General features: G+C 49.1%; 1 protein-coding gene across 1 annotated transcript; it reads left to right on the top strand.

Annotated features, from left to right (window-relative positions):
* Window positions 1-3,522: 3,522 nt before the first annotated feature.
* Window positions 3,523-20,004, top strand: SPHK2 (sphingosine kinase 2). The gene is made up of 5 exons (XM_056863460.1): window positions 3,523-4,003; window positions 15,149-15,298; window positions 15,959-16,053; window positions 17,028-17,143; window positions 18,987-20,004. Exons 1-5 carry the CDS (start codon window positions 3,580-3,582, stop codon window positions 20,002-20,004), a joined length of 1,803 nt encoding a protein of 600 aa, XP_056719438.1. The 5' UTR covers window positions 3,523-3,579.
* The last annotated feature ends 5,396 nt before the right edge of the window (window positions 20,005-25,400 follow it).

Here is a 25,400-nt window from a genome sequence, read left to right as displayed (position 1 = left end):
TAAATGGAGGATATGAAACTGGTGGCTAGTCTTAAGAAATAATGGAGGAGTCCAGGGGATTTGCCCTAGTTATGACTGGACTGCAGAATGTATCCCCCACCCAGTTAGAAGTAAAAACGAGCATGCATGCAGCCTTTGTCAGAGTCGCCCTATTACTAGGCACGTGGGTTAACTGTCTAAGATGATGCGGGTGACTGCCTTGTTTGTGGCAGGCATAACTCACTAGAAAATAAAGTTAGGAGTTTCAAAATTGGCCGTTGGCTTTACCGCGCAGTCCCTGCACAAAACTACTCCAATCTAAATCGACTTAAGCTGCTTGGGGAAATACAGCATCACAGACATGGGTCTACTCTGCAGTATTACGTAGTGTTTGGCTGGATCTCAGGATTCAAGTAGGCCATACGCAAATTGGCTAATAGGAGATAAATGATCTTTAATTAAAACAAACTGCAAAAACTGTTTTCCATGTGTTAAAATTGACTTGTTGACAACAGAGTATGGCAAGAGATCCCTCCCCGCCCCCAGTAGAAAACATGCATCAAGTGGCAGCAAATGTGACGACTCCGTGCAACGCTTGCTTGCCCAGAAACAAATCTCCAGTAATTGTGCACAAGGTAGTGGCTTGGGGCTAGTTCAACCGGAACCATCAGCCGTCCAGATCTAAAGCTGGCGCTCAGCTGAATGCAGACTTATAGAGAAGTCCTACAGTTAAGAGCAGTGGTATAGCCAGTGTGGTGCAGTGATTAAGAGCAGTGGTGTGGAGTGGTGGATTCTGATCTGGAGCACTGGGTTTGATTCCCCACTCCTCCACATGAGCGGCGGAGGCTAATCTGGTGAACTGGATTTGTTTCCCCACTCCTCCACACGAAGCCAGCTGGGTGACCTTGGGCTAGTCACAGTTCTCTTAGAGCTCTCTCAGCCCCACCTACTTCACATCATGTCTGTTGTGGGGAGGGGAAGGTGACTGTAAGCCGGTTTGAGTCTCCCTTAAGTGGTAGAGAAAGTCGGCATATAAAAACCAACTCTTCTTTGTCTTCTTCTTTGTGCCTGTCCTGTATTCAGGATGAAGACAAGATTTACAGTGCCATCCTAAACCAAGTGACACCTTTTGAAGTACATTGAAGCCACTGGGTTTAGAAAGGCACCACTCTGTTTAGGATGGCACTGTTAGTACACTGAACAGAGCTACAGAAGTTTCAACATTAAATTAGAGAACAGCAATGGGTTGCTGTGGAGCTGTATTACGCAGACCCGCGGGGACTCTCTGCTACTTTTTGCTGAAAATGCTGGGTTAATTTGGGATTACAGACAGCAAAACAACTACCCGGGTTGCCCGTGTCCGACAGACATGAATCTGGTTCTCCAGTTGCTGCGGAGAGAAGCAGCCAATCAACCAATAAAAGCCCGTGTTCCCATAACAAAGATGGCCGCTGCGGATGATAACAGTAATGAGGCCCTTGAAAGTTCCACGCTTTGACCACATCCAAGATGGCCACAAAAACATGAGAGCGTTGCGAGATTCGTTCTCCCCGTTTCCCTCACTTAAGATGGCCACCTTGTCCATTCCAGTGAAAGGGAAACGTTCGCCCGAGTTCAAAAGGGCTGCCATGCCCTCTAGGGCCAGAGATGACGCTCTTTTCCCTTACTAAAGATGGCCGCCGTTGGCTTATGAGGGAGAACGAAGCCTCATTCTGCTTTGACCTTGCCCACACAGCTAGCGATTCCTGACCAGTATGAAGAAAAACTTCCTTTTAATAAAAAAAATCTATTTTAAATAATAATAATAATAATAATATAAAAATAATAAAAATAATAAAAAACATCTCTTTTAATAAAAACATCTTTTTAATAAAAAAACAAAATACGTCTTGTTTGGGCACGATTCCTTTCCGGCATGTTTACTAGAGAGCGGCTTCCCCCCCCCCTTAGCTAAGAAGGCCGCTAGTTTGCTTCGCGACAGCTTTGCCCTCAACAAAGATGGCAGGCCCCAACACCAACGTCTAACGCGAAGGTGGAGAGCGATGAGATTCCTGATTGGTTTCGCGCACGCGTTTGCTGCTTCGTGATAGGCTGGTGGGAGCCCTACCCCGCCCCTTTCGAGTCCTTCCCCCATGCCTCCCCCTCCAGGTAGAAAATAGAACACTTCCTGGTTTAAGCCTTAGAAAGAGAGTGGAGCCAGCAGAGCTGGACTGGAGGGTGGGGGAAAGATCACAGAGGGAAGGGAGGGGAGAAGAAGAAGGAGGGAGAAGGGAATGAGGCGTGCAGGGAGAAAAGACGTCAATGCGAAGAGGTGCTAGAGAGAGATTAAAGCATAGCAGGTGTCCCGAGGTATTAGAAAAGCCTGTTGGAGGTACCGCTCTCTTCTTTCCCCCCATCCTCCACTTCTCCCCAGTGGGGTCTTGTATATTTTGGACAAAAGGTGCCTGATGAGGGGGTGAGTTGGGTGTCTTTTTTTTAAAAAAAAAACCTCTCCCCCTTTAACCTCTCCCCCTCCTCCATCCTAGCTCAGTTATTTTTGCAGCAACCACCATCCTCTCGCCTTTCCCCTCATTCAGTGTACAAAAGTGGGGTGTGGAATTGGCTAAGAGGACACCCGCCCGCCCCCCCTTAACCAATGCAATGCAATATAAGAGCTTCAGGTAAAATCCAAACCGTGTGGGGCTGCGGTCGAAGCCAGCTGCCGTGGTGTTTGTTTTACTCTTTTTCTTTAAACAAAACTGCTGTTTCTCAGAAGCGTAGGACCTGTGACCGACATACCGGCCCTTGCTTATTTTGTTACTTCTCTTTCCACCGCAGCATCAGTTGAATAGACCATCTCAGCATCCTTTGTTCTGTTTTCAGCTCCGATTTCCTCTCCCTTTTTCTGACCTCTAGGGTAGGGGAAAACATTTCTGTTCAGTCTTGAAAAGCAGACGGGGGCTTGTGAGAAGTGGGTTGGTGCTATGAGTCACTCCGCTCGATGGTAGTTCCCTGCTCTGGAAAGCTTTTTTGGGTGAATGTTAAAACTCTTTGCCAAGGGGTGAAATTATTTTGCTGAAAACAAGCTCTACTGGATCTGAAGGGACACCTGTCTTACTAAGCAGTTCAGAATTTGCTCTACGAATGCTTTCCTCTCTTGTGCTCCCTATTGGATAGCACAGCCTTCTCTTTCTTCCCTGCCCCTCGTTCCAGATCTCTAGAAGATCAGGGAGGCTGGTTTTCATTCCTGTGGGCTTTAAATGTTACCCGGACAATTTTTTTTTCCCCGTAGTGAACAGTGGGGTGAAAGAAGTCGGGAGTATCGTTTCTTTTCTTGAAATCTGCTCGGTGTTCCGAGACGAAGGATCTGACTGAATGAAGAAAGGGAGGACCCTGGAGCTGTTTCTGCTGTGGAAGAAGGTTCTTGGCTCAACTGATGTTCCAGTCCTTCAGTGACTTCAGGAAAATTGTGTGGAAATGAAAAGGCTTTAAATCCTGCTCTTCAGAGCCCTTGGAGAGGTCTTGAGAGAGAGGAGAGGCTGTGGTCTGTTGGAACCTGTTGTTCGAGGGGTGCTTTAGAAAGCAGACTACTAAACCGCAAAACTGGGTCTCCACGGCAAGATGAGTTTGGCTCTGGAGGCGTGTCGGGATGGCTCCGAAACTCTGCTGCACGGGGAGTTTGGGGCCTATCCCCCCAAAGGGACCCGGTTTGCCCTCAGCCTCACGTGGACCGAACTGCACATCCAGCGCCTGGTGCCCAAGCCGGACTCGGATCACCGGACAGTGGTGCGCCTGGTCGACGTGGTGGGGTGTCACACGCTACGGAGCCACACGCTCACCGATCGGTCGGCTTACTTCTGCATCTACACCTACCCGCTGAAGAAGCGGAAAGTGGCGGTGGGCTCCGGCCGGGCGCGGCAGCGGACTGCGAGGACCTTCCAGGTGGACAATGCCGAGTGCTATGCGGGCAACCAAACGATAGCGGAGAGGTGGGCAGCTGCCATCAAATGCCTGGTGCTGGGCATTCCGATCTCGAGCGAGACAGGTAAACATACCCTATATAATGCCTGACTTATCGGGCTCTTCGCCCAGTGAAGCAATGCGTCCTGACTGCTAGCAAGATGTAGGGTCCTCCCTAGTTTGCATTGCTTCAGACCGAAAGTGCGTTACGTTTTTGACTGGTTCAAGAACAAAAACCCTCCCTGCCTGTGGTAGGCTACCACATCAGGCAGAAGGTACTAGGCTAGATTCCCCCCCTACCCAGTGTGCTAGATTTCTACATGCAGGGATCCTTTTAAATAGCTTTCCAAGATTGTGATTTCCTTGCCTGCCTCTGCCTATAGTGGTGGGACTCTTAACGTGTAATTTAGCCAGATATGCAGATCTGCCTGTTCCATTCCCAAAAGCCAAGAAACAACAGCTCCCATTCCTGCCTCCACTGCAAGGAACTAGCTCTCCATCTGAGAGCCAGCGTGGTGTAGTGGTTAAGAGCGGTGGTTTGGAGCGGTGGACTCTGATCTGGAGAACCGGGTTTGATTCCCCACTCCTCCACATGAGCGGCGGAGGCTAATCTGGTGAACTGGATTTGTTTCCCCACTCCTGGACGCGAAGCCAGCTGGATGACCTTGGGCAAGTTACAGCTCTCTTAGAGCTCTCTCAGCCCCACCTACCTCACAGGGTGTCTGCTGTGTGGAGAGGAAGGTGATTGTAAGCCGGTTTGAGTCTCCTTTAAGTGGTAGAGAAAGTTGGCATATAAAAAACCAACTCTTCTCCTTCTTCATCTTGATCCAGAAGCCTTGGCTCTCAAAGCCTCCTAAGCAATCCAGTGCCCTTGCCAAAGAGGGAAAAGAGTCAGTCTGATCTCTGGCCCTTAGGCAAAGAGGGTCATGTTACAGACTGCACCCTCTTTTTATTTTATCTAGCTCAGCTCTAATGTAAGATGATCTACTTGCCTTCTTGATAAGGTTCAAGGTCGGGGTGGGGGCCCAACGCTTCAGTTATCACTCTGTCTTGACTTCCATGAAACATCCTGCCTCCTTTTTCCGTAGCCAATAAGCCTCCACCATACAGCTCCCAGAATTCTTGGCTTTTCTCACTTTCTCCACGCGTTGAATGAGTTACTCATTTAAAGAAACTTATCACCTGTTTGGCAATTGAGTTGTAGAATTGCACATTTTATGACCGGCGCAAATGGTTTCCCAGGATTTTGGCCCAAGTGCAGCATTTGGTTTTGGGGAAAAGCTGTTTAGGGTGTGAACTTTTATTCCCGGAGTGGCAGGGTTTTCTCTGGAGGCATGCTAGGCACAAATAAACCATTCTGTCTCTCAGGTCAAACTCACAGAAAACCAGTGCTACCTCTCTGTGGCCTGACCTGGTTAGGGAAGGTGGCCTAAAAATCAAATAAATAAATTTCCCAGCGCTGGTAACATCACAAACCCACTTTCCTGTTTCTGCCATGCCCAGAACATCTACCTTTTAAAGTCAATTACACACTTTCCAAAGGGAGAACAAAAAAGATGATGACCATTTAAATCAGTGGTTCCCAAAGTGGGCAGTACCACCCCCTGGGAGGCAGTGGGATTACGGTACCCAAGGGGGCACTAAGAGGCAAGAGGGCAGCAGGGGGGCACTAGAGGCAGCCCCCTTCAACTGCGTTGTTCACTAATTTACAATAGATCAAGCTGTGGCACCATGCTCGCAAATTTGGTGGAAACTATCCGAATTTTTCCCAGACTTTGAAGAGCTGGTACCACTGGATCAAGTTAATCAGTTTTGTTGAATAAATTTCAACGAAAAAGTTTAAATTTGGTTTTGAATAATGTGCAATTAATTGTTACTGTTTTGACTTTTTATTGTTATGATCTTTAGTGCGTCATGCCAAGCCAAACCCTATTTTGAATAATGCTTTTTATAGGGTAGGGTAGAGGGCGCTGGGGTTGGGTTTGTGGAACCAAGCGGGGGGTGGCCCGAAAAGTTTGGGAACCACTGATTTAAATGAATAAACATACATGGGTTGGTTTTTTAAAAAAATTAAAACGAAAGGTGGACCCCTTTTAAAGCAAGAGAGGAAAGGCGTGGCAGAGCAATGTCCCTCTTTGGTTCTTTGGTATGCTTCTGTCATGGGTGCTATGAACGTGGGCGGAAGCCAGACTCACCCAATGGGAGTAAAACGCATTGTGGCTTCTGTTTTGATGCTGTCTCGGTATGCATCTTTGGTAGGCACAGGCTGGTGGTTGTGCTGGCTTCCCTCGTACGCAGTCTGGGAGCCAGAGCGCCCGAATCTTCCATCTCTGAATCCTAGATCTCGGATTTTGCTTCTGGTTTAAAGGAACAAGACTCGGTTTCTGATCTCTTTTCCCCCTTTTGCAAGAGTCTGGAGCTCATCTTTCATCTACAAAAGATGTTCTGCTGAAGACTGTGAGAGTATCCGATCCCTGCCAGCTGCCTCTGCTGGTCCTCTGCTTCCTGCTGTGTCACATTCTCACGTGACCGAGAAACAGAACCCCAGAACAGCATTCAGGTGGTTCTCAGTGGGCTCCCCTTGAGTTCTGTGGGTCAGGCCGCAATTGATGAAATATTGAACAGGAGGCAAAATCTCGGGTTTTCCTCTCTGGGTAGCGAGATCGACAGGGAGACCATGTTAAGTTTATAGAATCAGAGAGTTGGAAGGGACCACCAGGGTCATCTAGTCCAACCCCTTGCACAATGCAGGAAATTCACAATAGTCTGTCTGGCATGTCCCGAGTTTCCCCGCTAGCAATGGCTGGCTGGCTTTCATCTCTTTGAGGGAACGAAAGACGCTTCACGGCGTCACAGCCTGTGGGGAATAGGAGAAGGGTAAATGACTGAGGTCAGGGGAGGGGCTGTGGCTCAGTGTTAGAGCATCTGCTTGGCATGCAGAAGGTCCCAGGTTCAATCCCAGGTATCTCCAGTTAAAGGAACCAGGCAAGTTGGTGATGGGAAAGACCTCCACCTGAGACCCTGGAGAGCTGCTGCCTGTCTGAGTAGACAATACTGACGTTGATGGACCAAGGGTCTGACTCAGTATAAGGCAGCTTCATGTGTTCATGTGCCACTTCGCACCCTTTCCCAACCTGTCAAAAATGTGACAGGCCTTGGGCTGGTATGTAAACAGGCTCCTCCTTACTGAGACTAATTTTCTTGCTGAGCGTGCAGTTGGTTGCAGTTTTGTGCTGAGGGTATTTGTCTCCAGTCCCAGTCGCTGTCCGGTTTGCACCAGCTGAGCTGCGAAAGGCAACTGGAGGCAATATCTACCTCACAGGGTAGCTGAGAAGGGGGAAGGAAAGGTAGAACCATGAATAGCACCCTGAGCTCTTTGGTGGATAATCAGGATAAACATGCACTAGATACGATTATTCTGTGATTTGGTTGCTTTTGATTCTAAAAGAAAAAATCCAGCCAGACCAACTAGGAGACCACGCCTTCATCGGCTTCCTGAAAACTAACAGTAAGGGAGTCTCGCAAACTTCCCTTGGTGGGAGGGGCATTCCATGCCCTTGGTGCCCTCACTGAAAAGGCCCTGTTGCCAACTTGAAAGGCTTTAAGAGGGGAGTGGACATGTTCATGGAGGAGAGGGCTCTCCATGGCTACTAGTCAAAATGGATACTAGCCATGATGCATACCTATTCTCTCCGGTATCAGAGGAGTATGCCTATTATATGAGCTGCCGTGAAACACGGGCAGGAGAATGCTGCTGCAGTCGCCTTGCTTGTGGGCTTCCTAGAGCCCCTGGTTGGCCACCGTGTGAACAGAACTGGTGGACTTGATGGGCCTTTGGTCTGATCCTTTCTTATGTTCTTATGAGATGATTTGCCATGGCTTGCCTCTGCATAACAACTCTGGACTTCCTTGGAGGTCTCCCATCCAAGAACTAACCAGGGCAGACCCTGCTTAGCAGCCAAGATCGAATACGATTGGGCTAACCTGGGCCACTGAGGTCCAGAAATGTTGTCCAGCCACTTCATGTATGTGGAGAAACTAGATGGAATTTTACAGCATCTCAGCACCTCAAGGGTGGTGGAGCGGTTTTCCTCCACCAGCTTCTGGGTTCTGCCCTTTAATCAGTTCAAGCACGGTGGCCCAGAAAGAAACCATATACGTGGGGATGCCTGGTATAAATGCTGCTGCTACAGATTCTACTTCCGTCTAAAGTCAGCAAGCTGGTGTGATGGTGCTCTGACCCCCTTCTGGCTCCGTGATTCCGTTTGGCTCGCCCAACGTGCATCCGTCTCGCTCAGAAGCTGATTTTAGCAATCTGAGAGTGAGCGCTGAACTTGATGTTCCGAACATCTTAGACGGGAGATGTACTGTGACAACCAATGCAAATGTGTGGCGTTTTTAGTGAGCAGATGCATGCTTCAGTTTGTAGGGGGGGTGGGAAGGCTTGATTAGGCTTATTTCCCCGGCTGGTTTCGGAAGAGCCTCCGTTTAGTCATGTGACGATTTTGCGGGAACAGTTAGGCTTAGAGAGAGTGGGTAGACCCAGACAACTTGATGAGCGTCCTACATCCAAGCCGAGATGTAACATTTCTGGAAATTTTGAAGTCATGGGGGGGGGCTGTTCCCCTCCCTCCCATGAAGAAAATGGAGACCTTGGGAAGGACTGAAATTGTGCAACACTTTCCTATCAAACTTAAACTTATTTTGCTGCATTAATAACATAAAAATGCATCACAATTTACTGTATTTTTCAGTGTATAAAAAGACCCTTTTTTCTAAAAAATATTTAGAAAAAAATGGGGGTCGTCTTATACACGGAAGGTCGCTCTCTTCCCCGCCCGTCAGCTGATGGGCGGGGAAGAGAGCAGGTGGGGAAGAGCCGGTCACTCTGGCCAGCTGGTGGCTGGCCTTCTAAGGGTCCCCACTCTCTTCCCCTCCGGTATTTTTCCGTACGCCCCCATGTATAAGACGACCCCTAATTTCTTAATTTTGAGTTCAAAAAAATAGGGGCCGTCTTATACATGGAGGCGTCTTATACACGGAAAAATACGGTAGTTAGCATGACTTGGCTAGCCCAATCTAGTCAGATCTGGGAAGCTAAGCAGGGTCAGCCCTGGTTAGCACTTGGATGGGAGACCACCAAGGAAGTCCAGGATTGCTGTGGAGAGGGAGGCAATGGCAAACCACCTCCATCTGTCTCTTGCCTGGAAAACCCCATGAGGTGTTGCCTTAAGTCAGCAACAATTGTCAAGGGTCGGACACTGAAAATGGGAAAACAGTGTGCCGGCCAGTTCTCGACCACAGAAGATGCTGTTGTTTCAACTGCTTGGCATGCCCTAGAAAAAATGGGTGGGGTGAGCAATACTTCAACTTCCAGAGGGCAGAAGTGGTTTTGGGCTGGCCCTGGGTGAGAAGCAATTTGAATCTTGACCTATATTGGGGTGGCACAAGCGAATCGCAAGTTAGGCTGGGACAGACACGAATCTGGTTCACGGCCTCTCTTACACGCTCCCTGTCGGTCGCGAGGTCCACTTGTGGGCGCCTGGACTAAGTGGGGGTTCATTTCCTTCCTGGGAAGTGGCCCATCTGTCTCCACTGAAGTCGGTGGTCTCAGGAGGTGTGGTTCTGCTTAGGACGGCACTGTGAGATTCTCCGCAATGGCCAAGCCCTGGTTCAGAACCTCCTTTTCTGGGAGGCAAGAGCTAGATTTGAGTCGAGTAGCACCATTGTATTCCCTATTACTATGTATGGGTGTGAAAGCTGGACTTTGAAGAAAGCTGATAGGAAGAAAGTAGACTCCTTTGAAATGTGGGGTTGGAGGAGAGTGTTACCGATTCCCTGGACTGCCAAAAAAAACCAAATCAGTGGGTTCTAGATCAAATCAAGCATGAACTGACCCTAGAAGCTAAAATGACTAAGCTGAGGCTATCATATTTTGGTCACATTATGAGAAGACAAGAGTCACTGGAAAAGACAAATCATGCTTGGAAAAGTTGAAGGCAGCAGGAAAAGAGGAAGACCCAACAAGAGATGGATGGACTCAATAAAGGAAGCCACAGCCCTCAATTTGCAAGATCTGAGCAAGGCTGTCAAAGACATTTTGGAGGACTTTGATTCATAGGGTCGCCATGAGTCGGAAGCAACTTGACGGCATTTAACACACACAGCCCCATAGCAACTAACAATATTTTTGGGGAATGCGCTTTTGAGAGTCCAAGCTCCCTTTGGCAGTCAGGCAGCTCACCCGAATTAGGCCAAGGGCGAAAACGCATGATCGCTTTAGCCTCCTTTATTCCCTGTTTCAGCCAGGATCGAACGCACATTTGGCAAAAACGCATGTGTTCGATCCTGGCTGAATCCTGGTTGAAACAGGGAATAAAGAAGACTAAAGCGACCGTGCGTTTTCGCCCCAAGTCGCCTGCATTTGGATTAGTGTTGCCAACCTCCAGGTACTAGGTATACAATACCAGAAGGGGAGTGGTACCTGGAACACACACGTACATCAAGTACCACTGATGCACTGAATATAATGGGTTGTATAATTTCAAAAACGTGATTTCCAACAAATGATTCAAGTTATGCGACAAAACGATCTATACATGTTGCAACAAAACAATCTGCAAGTTTACAAGGTTTTATGAATCCTATCCTTGTTTCGCTGATTGCGTTAGCTTCTTCAGAAGTCTGTTGCTGCTGTACAGGAAAACCTTGACTTTCTGAGTTTGCTCCTGTTGCCAAGCGGATTAATTATATTTATATCGGCAGACTGTGCTGTTTTGTGCTCAAGCGAAACCGAGGATAAGATTCGCGAACCCTTGTAAACGTGCATAGATGTTTTGTTGCAACTTGTATAGATGGTTTTGTCGCATAACTTGAATCATTTGTTGGAAATCACGTTTTTGAAATTATGTAAACCATTATATTCAGTGCATCAGCGGTACTTTATATGTACATAACCTCCAGGTACTAGCCGGAGATCTCCTGGTATTACAACTGATCTCCAGCCGATAGAGATCAGTTCCCCTGGAGAAAATGGCCGCTTTGGCGATTGGACTCTATGGCATTGAAGTCCCTCCCCTCCACAAACCCCGCCCTCCTCAGGCTCCGCCCAAAAAACTCCCGCCGGTGGCGAAGAGGGGCCTGGCAACCCTAATTTGGATTGGATATCATGACTGATGGAAGTTAGCTGAAAAAGGCTTCCATTTCAGCCTCTGAGCTGAAGGTGGGGGGTTCCCAAGCCCGACAACAGCTCATGAAACGATGGACACCGGCTGGTGATGTCTGAATGCAGCCTTGTGTCCTCTGATCCAAGTCCTACATGCTCTCTGTTTCAACCCGCTGGAGCCATTTTACTTATCTGAATTAGGTGTCCTGATTTTCTCCTGCAAAGCACAATCCAAAACAGCTTATAAAAAAAAAAGAAGAAATCAGCAATCTGTAATTACAATACAGTAAAACAAAAACCCTGACCTGGCTGGTCCATGCTAGCCCGGCCTTGCCAGACTGCTAAGGAGGGTAGGCCCTGGTTAGTAATTGGATGCGAGACCAGGGTTGTGATGCAGAGGCAGGCAGTGGCAAGCAACCTCTGAACGTCCCTTGCCTTGAAAACACCAGGGGGTCGCCGTTAAGTTGTCTGTAACTTTCTACCACCAAAACAAAATGAGGCCCTCTGCCTCTGGTGTACATATCTTCCAGCCAGGTATTTCAAACTGGGGAAATTCTGCCTCCTAGATTGCTCCTGACCTGCCCTGGATGGCCCAGGCTAACCTGATCTCGTCAGATCTCCAAAGATACGCAGGGTCAGCCCTGGTTAGTATTTGGATGGGAGACCACCAAGGAATACCAGGGTTGCTGTGCAGAGGAAGGCACTGGCAAACCACCTCTGTTAGTCTCTTGCCATGAAAACCCCAAAAAGGGGTCGCCATAAGTCGACTGTGACTTGACGGCACTTTACACACAATAATCTGGAGAACCGGGTTTGACTCCCCACTCCTCCACAAGAATGGTGGACACTAATCTGGAGAACCGGCTTGGTTTCCCCACTCCTATACCCGAAGCTGGCTGGTGACCTTGGGCTAGTCACAGCTCTTTTTGAGCTCTCTCAGCCCCACCTACCTCACAGGGTGTCTTTTGTGGGGAGGGGAAGGTGATTGTAAGCTGGTTTGATTCTTCCTTAAGTGGTAGAGAAAGTCGGCATAAAAAACCAACTCTTCTTCCTCCTTAATATGGGCATGAGCAAGAAGCTCTCTGATGCCCACGGCAAGATGGTGCCCTCTCTGTTGGCTCTTAGCCAGTACCTCAGGGTCTAATCTCAGCTCTTGGCGTGGGAAAATAAATCCACAGCTCTTTGAACTTCACAAGGCTTCTGACTGCCTCGTTGCTGTTGAGAGGGAGGCAATTCCCAGTTGCTTGGTCGCCCCCAGTGAGAAGTTTCGGCAAGGGCTAAGCTGAGATCCCTGGGATTGCTTCGTACTCTCGGTCCTCCTCGCAAGCAGAGAGGAGCTGAACAAATCCTCATCCGCCTAAAGGTGTGGTGGCACCCTCCGTTCGGCATGGGGGGATGTAGAACTCAAGGCATTAGGAATCCCAGAGTTCACAGCCCAGGCACCAGCATGTCCGAAAGGGAGGGCAGATCTCCCTGTGGATGCACACGACACCCTGCTGTGAGCAGGTTATGCTTGCGTTGTGTAGGCGAGGAGTCCTGGGACTTGTTTTGGAGGAGGTGCTGGGGATTGTTCACACGCTAGCTCCAATGCGCAACTGCTCAGGCCGTTCCCTGGTGCGAAAGCTGCAATCATTTGCCTGCTTTATAATTTGGGAATGATGCTTGGCTCAGTGGTGGAGCATCTTCCCTCGCATGCATCCCCTTAACCCTTGGCAACTCCAGCTAAAACGAGCTCAGGTCGCGAGTGCGGGGGAACTGCCCTGGACAACAGATGCTGATCAAAACAGACCGTTCTGGCCTAGAAGGGTTAGTGGTCCGGTTAAGTATAACCGGTGTAATGATTAAGAGTAGTGGTTTGGAGCGGTGGACTCTAAATCTGGAGAACTGGGTTTGATTCCCCACTCCTTCACATGAGCGGTGGATGCTAGTCTGGTGAACCGGGTTGGTATGCCCCGTTTAAAATGCTTTTTTGCCTGAGCCACTGAGAGACCAACTGCAAATCAGAATACACAGAATACAACCCTGGTTTTTGTTGTTTTAAAAAGCATTTAAAAGAAGAACAGTTGGTTTTTATATACTGACTTTCTCTACCACTTAAGGGAGACTCAAACCGGCTGACAATCACCTTCCCCACAACAGACACCCTGTGAGGTGGGTGAGGCTGAGAGAGCTGTGACTAGCCCACGGTCACCCAGCTGGTTTCATGTGTAGGAGTGGGGAAACCAACCTGGTTCACCAGATTAGAGTTCGCTGCTCATGTGGAGGAGAGGGGAATCAAACCCGGTTCTCCAGATCAGAGTCCACCACTCCAAACCACCATTCCACCATGCTGGCTCAGTTTAGTGCCAATGTCTCACCAGGCGCTGTATGGAGGAAAGTGGCAGGCACCTCCCAGTCAGCTGTCAGCCTCCACGCCGCAGCCCAAAACAGTTAAGCTCTCTACCAAGTAGTCATAAGCGGATTAGTTGTCCTTGGTGCCAAGAGAGCTATTTGGAGCCCAGGGCTGTGGCTTCCTTTCCCTCGATAATAGCTCTTCCTTCCTGTGTAGCAGCCACTCCGCTGTTTGCATCTTTCCCCCCACCCCATTGTGCATGAAATGCCAGCAGGAAGGTTGCGGTGGGGCAGAACTCCCAGTTTCCAGGCCAGAGGCTGACATCACTTGAAGGGCTGTCAGATACTGAAGTCCCTCCCCTCTCCAAACCCCACCCTCCTCAGACTCCATCCCCAAAATCTCCAGGTATTTCCCTACCTGGAGCTGGCAATCCTAGTGTATGTGTTTATAAAGTGCCATCAGTACTTGAAGGGCTGTCTTATAGAGGAGGGTGCTGGGTTGTTTTCTGTTGCCCCAGAAGGTCGGACCAGAACCGACGGGTCGAAATTAAATCAAAAGAGTTTCCGTCTAGACATCAGGAAGAACTTTCTAACAGAGTGGTTCCTCAGTGGAACATGCTTCCTCGGGAGGTGGTGGGCTCTCCTTCCCTGGAGGTTTTTAAGCAGAGGCTAGATGGCCATCTGTCAGCAATGCTGATTCTATGACCTTTGGCAGATGATGAGAGGGAGGGCATCTTGGCCATCTTCTAGGTATGAAGTAGGGAGTCACTGGGGGTGTGGGGGGTAGTTGTGAATTTCCTGCATTGTGCAGGGGGTTGGACTAGATGACCCTTGAGGTACCTTCCGATTCTATGATCATGAGCTGTCAGCGTTTCCCAAAGATTTAGATGAAAAGAAGACATTCTGCAGTGAGTGTGAAACATATCAGAGTGTCCTAAGTTCCAGCAGGACAACTATAGAAGCACACCGTCGCTGCAGTGCCTCTAAAAGGATGCAGGAGAGGCTGGTTTGTTTTACACTTGAAAACGCAATCTAAATAACCCTTGTATGGATTATTAACTGGGTGACAGTTCTGGTTTTCAGACACTCCCCAAAAAACATTTTGGGCCTGTCACCTTCCACATGTCAAAACGGATGTCGATTAGGTGATGGTAATTTGCTGACCTGGGCCCTAAACCTCGGTTTAGTCATTTAGTCATTTTAGCTTCTAGGGTCAGTTCGGGCTTGATTTGATCTATAACCCACTGATTTGTTTTTTTGGCGGTCCAGGGTATCCGTAACACTCTCCTCCAACACCACATTTCAAAGGAGTCTACTTTCTTCCTATCAGCTTTCTTCAATGTCCAGCTTTCACACCCATACATAGTAGTAGGGAATACAATGGCATGAATTAACTTGATCTTGGTGGCCAGTGACGCATCCTTACACTTCAGAATCTTTTCTAGCTCTTTCGTGGCTGCCTTCATGGGCGGCATAAAAATCTAACAAACAAAACAAATAAGGTTTCTGGTCAAATCCCAGCATCTCCAATGTGCAACTTCCAGGGAATACATTTCTCTGCCCTGGAGAGCTGTTGTCGATCAGCATGCACGGTACTGAAATGGGTGGACTTATTGGTATGAGGCAGCTTCAGTGTGTACGGAGGCCTACTGGATTTTGCGCAAGGTGGGAGATTTCAGGTGCCAACTCTCTGCTCCTCCGGCAGCGGCGTCTTACAGCCTCTTCTCTCTGCAGAGATCACCTGCAGCCTCCTGCCGCGCCCCCGCCGTCTTCTGCTTTTGCTAAACCCTTTCGGAGGCAAGGGGAATGCCCTGCAGTGGTGCCAGACCCACATCCTACCCATGATCACCGAGGCCGACGTCAGCTTCAACTTGATCCAGACAGGTGAGGCTTCTGCCAATGGAAACTGGCCCTGGGGATAAGGTGAACCCCGGGGGTGTTGGCGGAGTGCCTGGAGACACCCTGCTTCCCGAAAGAAATTGCTTAGCTAGCATTGGAAAGGACTGAGCCAGATTCTGAGACAGTAAGTCTCTCTCGACAGTTGTTCACCGCGACAACGAAACGAAACCTCCATATCCAGAGGAAGCATACCCTTGAGAGTCAGGTGCACAGATAGAAACTGCAGGAGATGGCTGCGTAGCTGAGGCTTCCATAGTAGAAAAGGGAAGTGGAGGGTGGAGAGTAAAAGTGGGGATGGGAGGATAAATAAACGGGAAAACAAACCTGAAGATGATGGGGTAGAAGAGAGGGTCGGGGAGGGGCGAGACTGGACGGGGGGCGGGGGCGGGGCAGAAACAGGTCAAGGTAATAAAGTTGGGAGAGAGGGCTGCCGGTGGAAGGAAAACTGAAGCCGCAGGGGAGAGACAAAAGGTAGGTGGGGGGGGGGGGAAGTAAGGAACAGACGGGGAGGGAGGAAATGAGATTCCCTAATATGCAAGTCCTCTCCAGTCCCCCAGTTTTGTGTGCGTGTGTATGGAGTGGAGATGTGAACTGCAGCGATAATATTCAACTGATTTCCCCCCCCTCTTTTCCCCCCTCTTCCAGAGAGACAGAACCACGCCCGGGAGTTGGTGCAGAGCATCAGCTTAGCGGAGTGGGACGGCATCGTGGCGGTTTCGGGAGACGGGCTTCTTTATGAGGTATGGTTCCCAAGGCGCCAGTTGAGAAATGGCAGTTGCTGCCTCTGAGAATCTCCCCCCTGACTCTTATCACTAGGCTGCACTTCCCCATCTCCCTTCTATCTGGGCCAAATAGCATGCACATCCCCTGGACTGCTTTGCTGTGAGGGGTGTATGTGTGTGATAAGGGGAGGTCTCAGTAGAATCCTATTTTAGTCATCTTTTTACCCAAAAAGAGGAAGCGTCTAGACCTCATGGATTCAGTGACTTGCTTGAAATCTGTTGTCAAAATAAAAATGATTGGGGGGCAGGGTTGGAGGCAAGTTGAGAGAAGCCCAAATCCATCATTTTTTTAAAATTTTCCTTAATTTCTAAGTACATTTCCAGAGTTTGGCTCAGTTTTTTATGAACAAGATCAAACGAAGCAGAGAAAATATGTATTTAAGTAGCCATGGTCTTTATGTGTCTTGTTCCTCTATTTCCGAGATAGTCAGAGGTAGTGTGGTGTAGTGGTTAAGAGCAGTGGACTCTGGTGTAGTGGTTAAGAGCAGTGGACTCTGGTGTAGTGGTTAAGAGCAGTGGACTCTGGAAAACGGGGTTTGTTTCCCCCTCCTACACACCACCTACTGCCAGATCCTTTAACTGGAGATGCCAGGGATTGAACCTGGGACCTTCTGCATGCCAAGCAAATCTCTACCACTGAGCCATGGCTCCTTTTTGTGGGCAGGGTAAGGTGGGGCTTTTGCCCAGCGAGGCTTCTGATTGTCCTCTGGAGGTCTGATTGGCTTTGCAGATTTTTAAAAATGTTACTTTGGCAGCAGCTGCTGCCACAGCACAATGATCTTTGCTGTGTGACTGAAGGTAAGTTGGCAAAATGGCTGCGCCCACCATGCTGTGTCAGAAGTCCAAAGGTGCCTGCAGGCTCAAAAAGGCCGGGGACCCCTGGTTAAAAGTGAGGTTCTGAACACTTTTTCCCCCACCTTCCTTCCCTCCAGGTTATTAATGGTTTGATGGAACGACCAGATTGGGAGGAAGCCATTAAAATGCCTGTTGGGATTCTCCCCTGTGGGTCTGGAAATGCCCTGGCTGGAGCCATTAATTCCTGTGCGGGGTAAGTGGAAGACTGGACTGGATGCTTTGTGCCTCCCTGTCTTGGAAGGGGGAGGAGAGTGCGCAGTGTGTTAGCCAGGGCTTACTTTTAGCTCAGCCTCCCTCAGACCTAGGGTTGCCCAGGTACTAGAAAGTAATCTAACCAAATTGCATAAAGGTAAAGGTCCCCTGTGCAAGCACCAAGTCATTCCTGACCCATGGGGTGACGTCACATCCCGACGTTTCCAAGGCAGACTTTGTTTGCGGGGTGATTTGCCAGTGCCTTCCCCAGTCATCTTCCCTTTACCCCCAGCAAGCTGGGTACTCATTTCACCAACCTCAGAAGGATGGAAGGCTGAGTCAACCTTGAGCCGGCTACCTGAAACCGACTTCCATCGGGATTGAACTCAGGTCGTGAGCAGAGCTTTAGACTGCAGTACTGCAGCTTAACACTCTGCGCCACGGGGCTCCTAAACAAATTGCATAAGATGCTGCAAATAGCAAGGCTACAAAAAAATAGGCAGCACCAAGGCTCAAAATACAAAAATTCTATAATACAAAACAACTGATACACCATACAAGAATATGATGTACATATACAAAGACAATATTATACAAATCCAATATACATGGAAACCAACCGTGCACACAGAGTTCTATGAAAAAAGTCCACAGATCCACTTTCCAGCAACAAGCAACCACGCTGAAACACAGAGATGCCTCCGTAGGAAAACCAGACCACCGTCCCGAGAGCTGTCCACGCAACTGGACTCGGCAAGAACGCGGGTCCCGGTTAATTACGCGTTTCGTCATCCTCTTCAGCTTGTCATTGTAACATTACAGCAGTCTTCTTAACTCAGACATGAGTAACATCAATGGGAGACTCCAAAATGAAAAAGATGAAACAAACATGTGCTCTGACCTCCGCGGGTTCAGAAAAGCTTTTCCAAGCATGTGTTCTGTATCATAGAATTTTTGTCTTTTGAACCTTGGTAACCTCCAGGTACTAGCTGGAGATCTCCTGCTGTTACAACTGATCTCCAGTGCCCTGTTCATCTGCTACCTCTTTTCAGGAGCCAAAGTTCCCTTTGCTGTTTATAAGCCTGTGTATCCAGAGAACCAGCGTGGTGTAGTGGTTAAGAGCGGTGTACTCTCATCTGGAGAACCAGGTTTGATTCCCCGCTCTTCCATGTGAAGACTGATGGGTGACCTTGGGCCAGTCACAGTTCTGTCCGAACTCTCTCAGCTCCACCAACCTCACAAGGTGTTTGTTGTGGGGAAAGGAAGGCTATTGTAAGCCGTTTTGAGACTCCTTAAAGATCAAGAAAAGAGGGGTATAAAAACCAACTCTTCTTCTTCAGTATATCTCTGAATAACACCTTTCCCCAGTGCAGTAAAGATAGGGTTGGCAACCTCTAGGTCGTGGCTGGAGATCTCCTGGAATTCCACCTGATCTCCAGACTACAGAGATCAGTTGCCCTGCAGAAAAAGGCTGCTTTGGAGGGTGGAATGTATGGCATTTATTACCCTGTTGAGATCCACCCCCTCCTCAAACTCTGCCCTTCCTAGGCTCCATCCCCAAATCCCCAAGGCGTCTGTTGTGGGGAGAGGAAGGGAAGGAGATTGTAAGCCGGTTTGATCCTCCTTAAAAGATAGAAAGTCAGCATATAAAAACCAACTCTTGTTGTTGTTGTTGTTGCTTATCTGTCAAGATGTAATCAGCATTACTCAGTGCTTACCTTCTCCCATTTCTGAGCATCATGACTCCTTGTTAATAGTCTCTTGCACACATCCCTTGCCATTTGCTGGGCGGGCGAGGAGGTCAGCGCCCCCAATTCTGATTCCTTTCTTAACCCATTGCTCAGGTTCGAGCAAGTCCTGGGCCAGGAGCTGCTGACCAATTGCACTCTTCTGCTCTGCCACGGGGCCGTCTCCCCCATGGATCTCGTGTCCATCACCACCTCGTCGGGCTCCCGTTCCTTCTCCTTCTTGTGCGTGGCCTGGGGCTTCATCTCCGACGTGGACATTGAGACCGAGAAGTACAGGCACATGGGTCCGGCCCGCTTCACCATGGGCCTCATGGTCCGCCTGGCCTCTCTCAACACGTACCGGGGCAGGCTGTCCTACCTGCCAGCTCCGGACAGTGTGGCTCACCGGCCCATATTGCGTAGCATTACCATGTCAGCCAACGGGAGCCTCCCCTTCCAGCGGATGCCCCTGCACCGCACCATCTCCGACATGGGGCTCTGCGAGAAACGCCACGCCTTCTCCTTCCAGGGGGTGGAGCCTGCCGACGAGCCCACCCTGTCGCCCAACTCCCCGCCTTCTTCCGGCTTCCAGCCCCCCAACTTCAACTTTGAGACCTTGCCCGAGGGGCTGGTCGCCGATGGCAAGGGACCAAGACTGGCGAATCCAACCGTGGTCACGCCCAACACATCTTCTACCCGGTGCATCCACGGCCCCCCGGACCACTTCCTGGCCCCGCTCGACCAGCCGGTGCCCAAGTCGTGGGTGACGGTGGAAGACGATTTCGTGATGGTCTTGGCCATCTACCAGACTCACTTGGGCGCCGACCTGTTATCCGTCCCCTTTGCCTGTTTCAACGACGGCCTCATCCACCTCTGCTACGTCAAAGCAGGCATCTCCCGGGCAGCCCTGATCCGCCTCTTCTTGGCCATGGAGAAAGGCACTCACTTTGAACAGGAGTGCCCCTACCTCATCCACGTCCCCGTCCGCGCCTTCCGCCTGGAACCCCTCACCCGCAAGGGCATCATCACCATCGACGGCGAGAGGGCGGAATATGGCCCCATCCAAGGACAAATCCATCATGGCATGGCCAACCTAATCACAGGCATCGAGAAAGCCAAGATTACGACCTTTTGACCCAGGTTCCCACCACCACCATTTCTCAGGCACATAACAGATCTGGTCTGACTTGTATTCGTTTCTTCTACCACATTGCTGCAAGAGGGAGGGAGGGAGGGTGGGTGGGTGGTAGGAGAGATGGTGTTGGAGAGAAGAGCCTCCTAACGTGCAATACCCCCTTCGGGCACCAGAGGGAGAACTACTTATGGCCGCTCTCTGCCTCTCTAGGCCTTTGAGCATGCATGCCATATACCCCCTTACTGAGCCTACGATAACAGGTCTCTCTACCCACCCCCCTTTTTCTCTTCTATAATCCTCTGCTGCTGACCAAGCTGTGGGGTGACCTAGTGGCCCATCCTGCATAGTTTGACTATGGGAGGCAAATGAGGGTCTCTCCTTTTACTGCGTAGGGTGACCTCACTTACATGGCATAGTTTCCATTGCTGTGTCTCTAAGGACAGGGGACGTTCGGGCCAGGAACGGGATGTGAGCGCCAGCCTGTGGGATCCATAATGAGTCCTGTACTTCTATGACCATCCTCTTCTGCTCCTCATGCGTGGAGAGTCACCATCGACTATACAGCATGCCCCTCAAAGCCTGCATTTGTTCACGTTTGGCAAGGGTGGGAACAGAAGATGAAGCGACATATCGTCCAGGTTAATCCGCTGATTGCCCTGATGCTCCCCCGGTGAAAAGACTTGAACTGGAGGCACGAGGTAACCCACCCCCCATCCTCTGAATCGATCTACTCATTTGCCTCCCTTTTGAACTGTTAACGTACTGGATCCCAGATCACTTTTCCGGAGTTGTGTCGGTTCTTCTGCCGTTCCTTCCGAAGGGGGTGACCACAGGGGTGTCTGGGGAAATGACAGGAGCCCAACTTCTCTGCAGCCTGCTGTGGCCCACTTAGGGTGTTGCAAAAAGTGGGGGGAAAGAGAGGTTAACTCCATTCATTCCTGGAAGATGGTGATCTCCCACCCACCCCTCTGGGTTTACACTGGATGAATGTAACTAGCTTTCTCTTGTGCAATGGTAGATGACAGGTTTAATTTTAATAGGCTGATTATTTTCCTCCCCACCATGTGGGGATTAATAAGCAATTAAAATGATCTGATATTGTTAATAGACGTGTGTGGCTATTAAATGCTGCTCAGCGTATGCGCATTTTGTCTGTTGAGCCAGGAAGATCACTTGGGCAAAAAGGCGCCACCTCTGTTGTGAAGTGGTGTACAGCCTGTATGCCAGGAGCTGGTGACCAAATAGGCCGGCCGATTCGCACCAGAGCCGGAGAGTACGGAGCCGAGCCATCTTCCTCTTGATTCAGTATCTGCCGCTCTTGTGTTTGTTTAACAGGAGTTAAAATTGGTCTGCTGGCTCAGACCCAAAGGCCCAGGCCGCAGTTTCTTAGCACTGACCAGCCAGCCGTTGATTCTGATTTACTGTGTCCTGGAGATAGACTGCTTCAGAAGCTGGAGGCTCATGACAAATATTTATATGAACAGCCAGTGATAAGATGTGTCATTCACGAACTTATGCAGTTTGTCTTTAAAAAATAAAGTCACTGGGCGACCAAACTGGCTAATATCCTACTGTAGGGTCCAAAGTCTACATTGCTTATCAAGGAGAATGGTCGAAGAGTCTGGTGGGGCCACTGGAGTTTCGTCTGTGGGACAGCGTCTCGATTTGACCCATGAGCGATGGTTGGCTACTACCTGGTCTCCCAAGGAGTTAAGGATTCCTGTCAGAAGTTTCACAAATCCTTAAGGTTTTTTAACTGCTGTTCTGGGGAGGGGGGTTTTCCGCCACTGCAAATGTAGCTGCTGCGGCGCAGAATTTATGTGTTCCTATGCAAGCAGACTTGTGAGGCTGACGTGTCACAATAAATGTCAAAGATCAGGATCTTGTTTGAGAAGTGCAGTTATAACGTGAACGCCGCGATTGCGGCGCCCCGTCTAGCCCTTCCCACAGTGCCTCTGCCCGCTTACCGAATGGAGGCTTGCTTTCCGGTCTAGGGAATAATTCTCTATGGCAGTTGGGGGTACAGTCACCGTCCAGAGGGGGCTTAAAACGAATTTAGAGGAATAAACACAGCAGATTTCTGGGATTTGTTGCCATTAGCGTGAGGCAAAAACCCGACTGTTCAATTCCACTGAAGGATGCTGGGTAAATGTCTGCATCTCGTAATGGAATCATAGGATCATAGTTGGAAGGGACCACCAGGGTCATCTAGTCCAACCCCCTGCACAATGCAGGAAACTCACAACTACCTCCCCCCCCCACACACACACCCCTAGCGACCCCTTCTCCATGCCCAAATGATGGCCAAGGTGCCCTCCCTCTCATGAACTGCCTAAGGTCATAGAATCAACATTGCTGCATCTCTCTCAGAACCTGTCCGGGCCTTTTTTTCTGAGAGCTCCTCCATCCTGAAATTCTGCCTCCTTCCAGACCCCGTGAGCCTGCCCGCTTCTGCTGGTTCCACTTTCCCCTTTTGTAACCCGGGAGGGTTTCAAGGGCAGCTGACGCCCCTTGCTTGTCCTGTACAACCAGCCAGATGCAAGCGAACGCCTCTGCAAAGTGTTGCGTTGTTTTAATGGTTTGTCTTCCGTTGGGGTGTGTGTGGGGGGGGGGAACATCAGGCCCGGGTGGCCGTACAAGGCCCGCGTAATCATTTGGTCTGGCCCTTCATGGGTCTTGGCAGATCTCTAGCTCAGGATGCTGCCCTGCCTGAATCTCTTGGGCCCAGCTGGGGACGGCAGAGCTCAAAAGCGAGTCGCTCTATGTGGCAGACACTCGAAGCTATCTCCGGTCGTGCCTCTTGGCTAAATGTTTGACCAAATATAGCAGGCTAATTTTTAAGCAGATAATTTTGTATGGCCCGCGAATGCTGTTATAAGTATCCAGATGGCCCTTGGCAGAAAAAAGGTTCCCCACCCCTGGTCTAGGAGACTGTGTTTTATTTTATTTTTTTAATAACTCCCCAAACCTATGCAATAAAAGCAATAGCATGGACTCCCGCGCTCTTGTCTTTTTACCCCACCTTGCATCGGGGAGCATTGTGGCAAGGGAAGACAGCACCCTCTCTGGCATTTGCTCAGCTAATAACTGAAGCTATTTCTTCCACTGGGCCCTGAGCCTGGCTTTAATTTAGTGTTAAGCACCTATGATGGTTAGTGGGGACAAGCCTTTACCACCCCACCCTTCAAGCACTTAAATTTCCCCCCCAGTTGTTCCATGGAGGAGGCGGACAGCCTCCCACAACCTTCTTGTGAAGTAAACCTTTTTTGGAAGAATATCGCAGTGCCAAACGATGGATCGTAACTTGAGTCAAAAATGATTTTTAAAAAGCCGTGACTGCCGTTACCAGGTGGACTTTCGAATCAGCACCTGAAGGCTTGGTTTTGCAATACCAGGTTGGAGCACAAGGTGGCGGCATTGGTGTATTGAACACATCAAGATCAAAAGAATGTGGGGGGAGGGGCCATTAAACTCTTGCTGCAGAAATTAACAGATTTTTTTATTCCGGAACAAACTTTCCTGGACTACAAATACACGAAAATTTATGCTAGAATAACAACATGCTGGTTTTTCAGGCATCATCAGACGCCTGCTAAGATCTAGAGCAGAGGTTCCCAAACTTTTCGGGCCACCCCCTTGGTTCCACAAACTCAACCCTATAAAAAGCACTGTTCAAAATAGGGGTTTGCATGACGCACTAAAGAAGAACAATAAAATTTCAAACCAGTAACAATTAATTGCACGTCTATTCAAAATCAACTTAAAACTTTCTAGTTGAAATTTATTCAACAAAACTGATGAACCAGTTTGATCCAGCGGTACCAGCTCTTCAAAGTTTGGGGGGGAAATTCTGATAGTTTCCACCAAATTTGCCAGCATGGTGCCACAGCTTGATCTATTGTCAATTAGTGAACACAACTGAAGGGGGCCACCTCTAGCCACCACCACCACCACCCTGCTGCCCCCCAGGGGGTGGTAATGCCCACTTTGGGAACCACTGATCTAGACAGCTCTCCTGGAAACTGGATTCGGGAATATATATTTTTTCTTACAGCCGTTGCAGAACGTAAGAGGGTTAACAAGTTCAGCCTTTTCCCTATCCCTACCCCAGTCAGAAATCTTCACACCTGGCAGAGTCTACACTTATCAGCAAAGCCAAGACTACATTGTACTGGAAAATCGGCTGCAAAGCGCCGCTTGAGTCTGATCCTTCAAACGGAGGCTGTGCCATAGTCGCCCCTCCCCTTCACAGAACTATCCTTGAAGCATCAATTTCATCCCATGCAGCAAGACACAAAGCACAGAACCATCCTGGTTTTGTTCATTCTATTGTTTTTTTTTTTCTCCAAATCCTGTCTTTATTTCACTTTGCTCATAGTATACAACTGTAAACATCCTTTTTGAAAAAATCTCCCCGTTTAGCCCATCAGTTGCCTTTCTCTCCCCCCCCCCATCAGCAACATTGTTAACATGGAAAAATTAAAAAGACCAGGAACCTCCCCAAAAGGAGATAAAAAGACTATATCCCCCCCCTTTCTGTACGAAAGAACCATCCTTTTCCCCCATAGAAGAACATAGTTTAATCTCTCAAGTCTCTCCTGGAGTCTATATATATATATATTTTATATATTTGTTTTGTTTTTTTACAAAAAAAGAAAATTTTATATATATTTATATATATATATTTATAGAATGTTCATATTTATGTAGGGTCAATCCATGAGGTTTTGTGTTTGTTGAAATTTCTATACATATGACTACATCAGACAGTGCTTGACACAAAACAATAGGAAGGGAGGAAGGAGAAAACAAACCATCACTTTGCCTTTCGACTACAAGTAGGTATAATAATAAGATAATCATAATATTTAAACTAATTCCCCTAACGCCTGCCCTCTGACACAAAAGCCCCATTAATCCGATTGTGGAAAAAATATGCGAGCGCAAACCCGTTTTTGTTGTTTTTAATTTGGCATTTCGTAGGCAGATGATTTTTTTTTAAAAAAAGAATTAAGATGCTGCCGCCAAAAGGAAGAAAATCCTCGTGTCCTCCTTTCAGGGTGCCAGGAGTCCTGGGTTCTCTTGTGAAGGGGAGTGGGGGACATAGTGGTTTAATGCCTGATGAAAAAGAGGAACCCCAGGATGCCTGGGTCCCAGGCCCGGTTGCCCTTTCAAGTCCTGCCCCCACCACCGTTGATGAGTCAACGTGGAGAAACGAGAAAGGGGTGGGGAAAATCTTGTGCAAAATGGTCTGCTTGAAAAGATGCGCCTGCTGTTGAGACAGAGGACGAGAACCCAGGCGTCCGGACATGCCTGACGCCTCCTGAACTGACCGCGTCACCAAGCCCGATGCCACACAGGACAAGCGGAGGTGAGCCAACGTGGCCGCCGGGGAC

The sequence above is a fragment of the Euleptes europaea genome, chromosome 18 (assembly GCF_029931775.1).
Source record: "Euleptes europaea isolate rEulEur1 chromosome 18, rEulEur1.hap1, whole genome shotgun sequence".
Lineage (NCBI taxonomy): Eukaryota > Metazoa > Chordata > Lepidosauria > Squamata > Sphaerodactylidae > Euleptes > Euleptes europaea.
The sequence above is the reverse complement of the archived record's forward strand: the minus strand, read 5'-3'. Positions and strand labels throughout refer to the sequence as shown.

Coding starts and splice junctions, on each gene's coding strand:
- SPHK2 (XM_056863460.1), top strand. CDS start 3,580: ATGAGTTTGGCTCTGGAGGCGTGTCGGGATGGCTCCGAAACTCTGCTG. Junction 4,004..15,148: donor TCCGATCTCGAGCGAGACAG/GTAAACATACCC, acceptor TTCTCTCTGCAG/AGATCACCTGCAGCCTCCTG. Junction 16,054..17,027: donor GAGACGGGCTTCTTTATGAG/GTATGGTTCCCA, acceptor CCTTCCCTCCAG/GTTATTAATGGTTTGATGGA.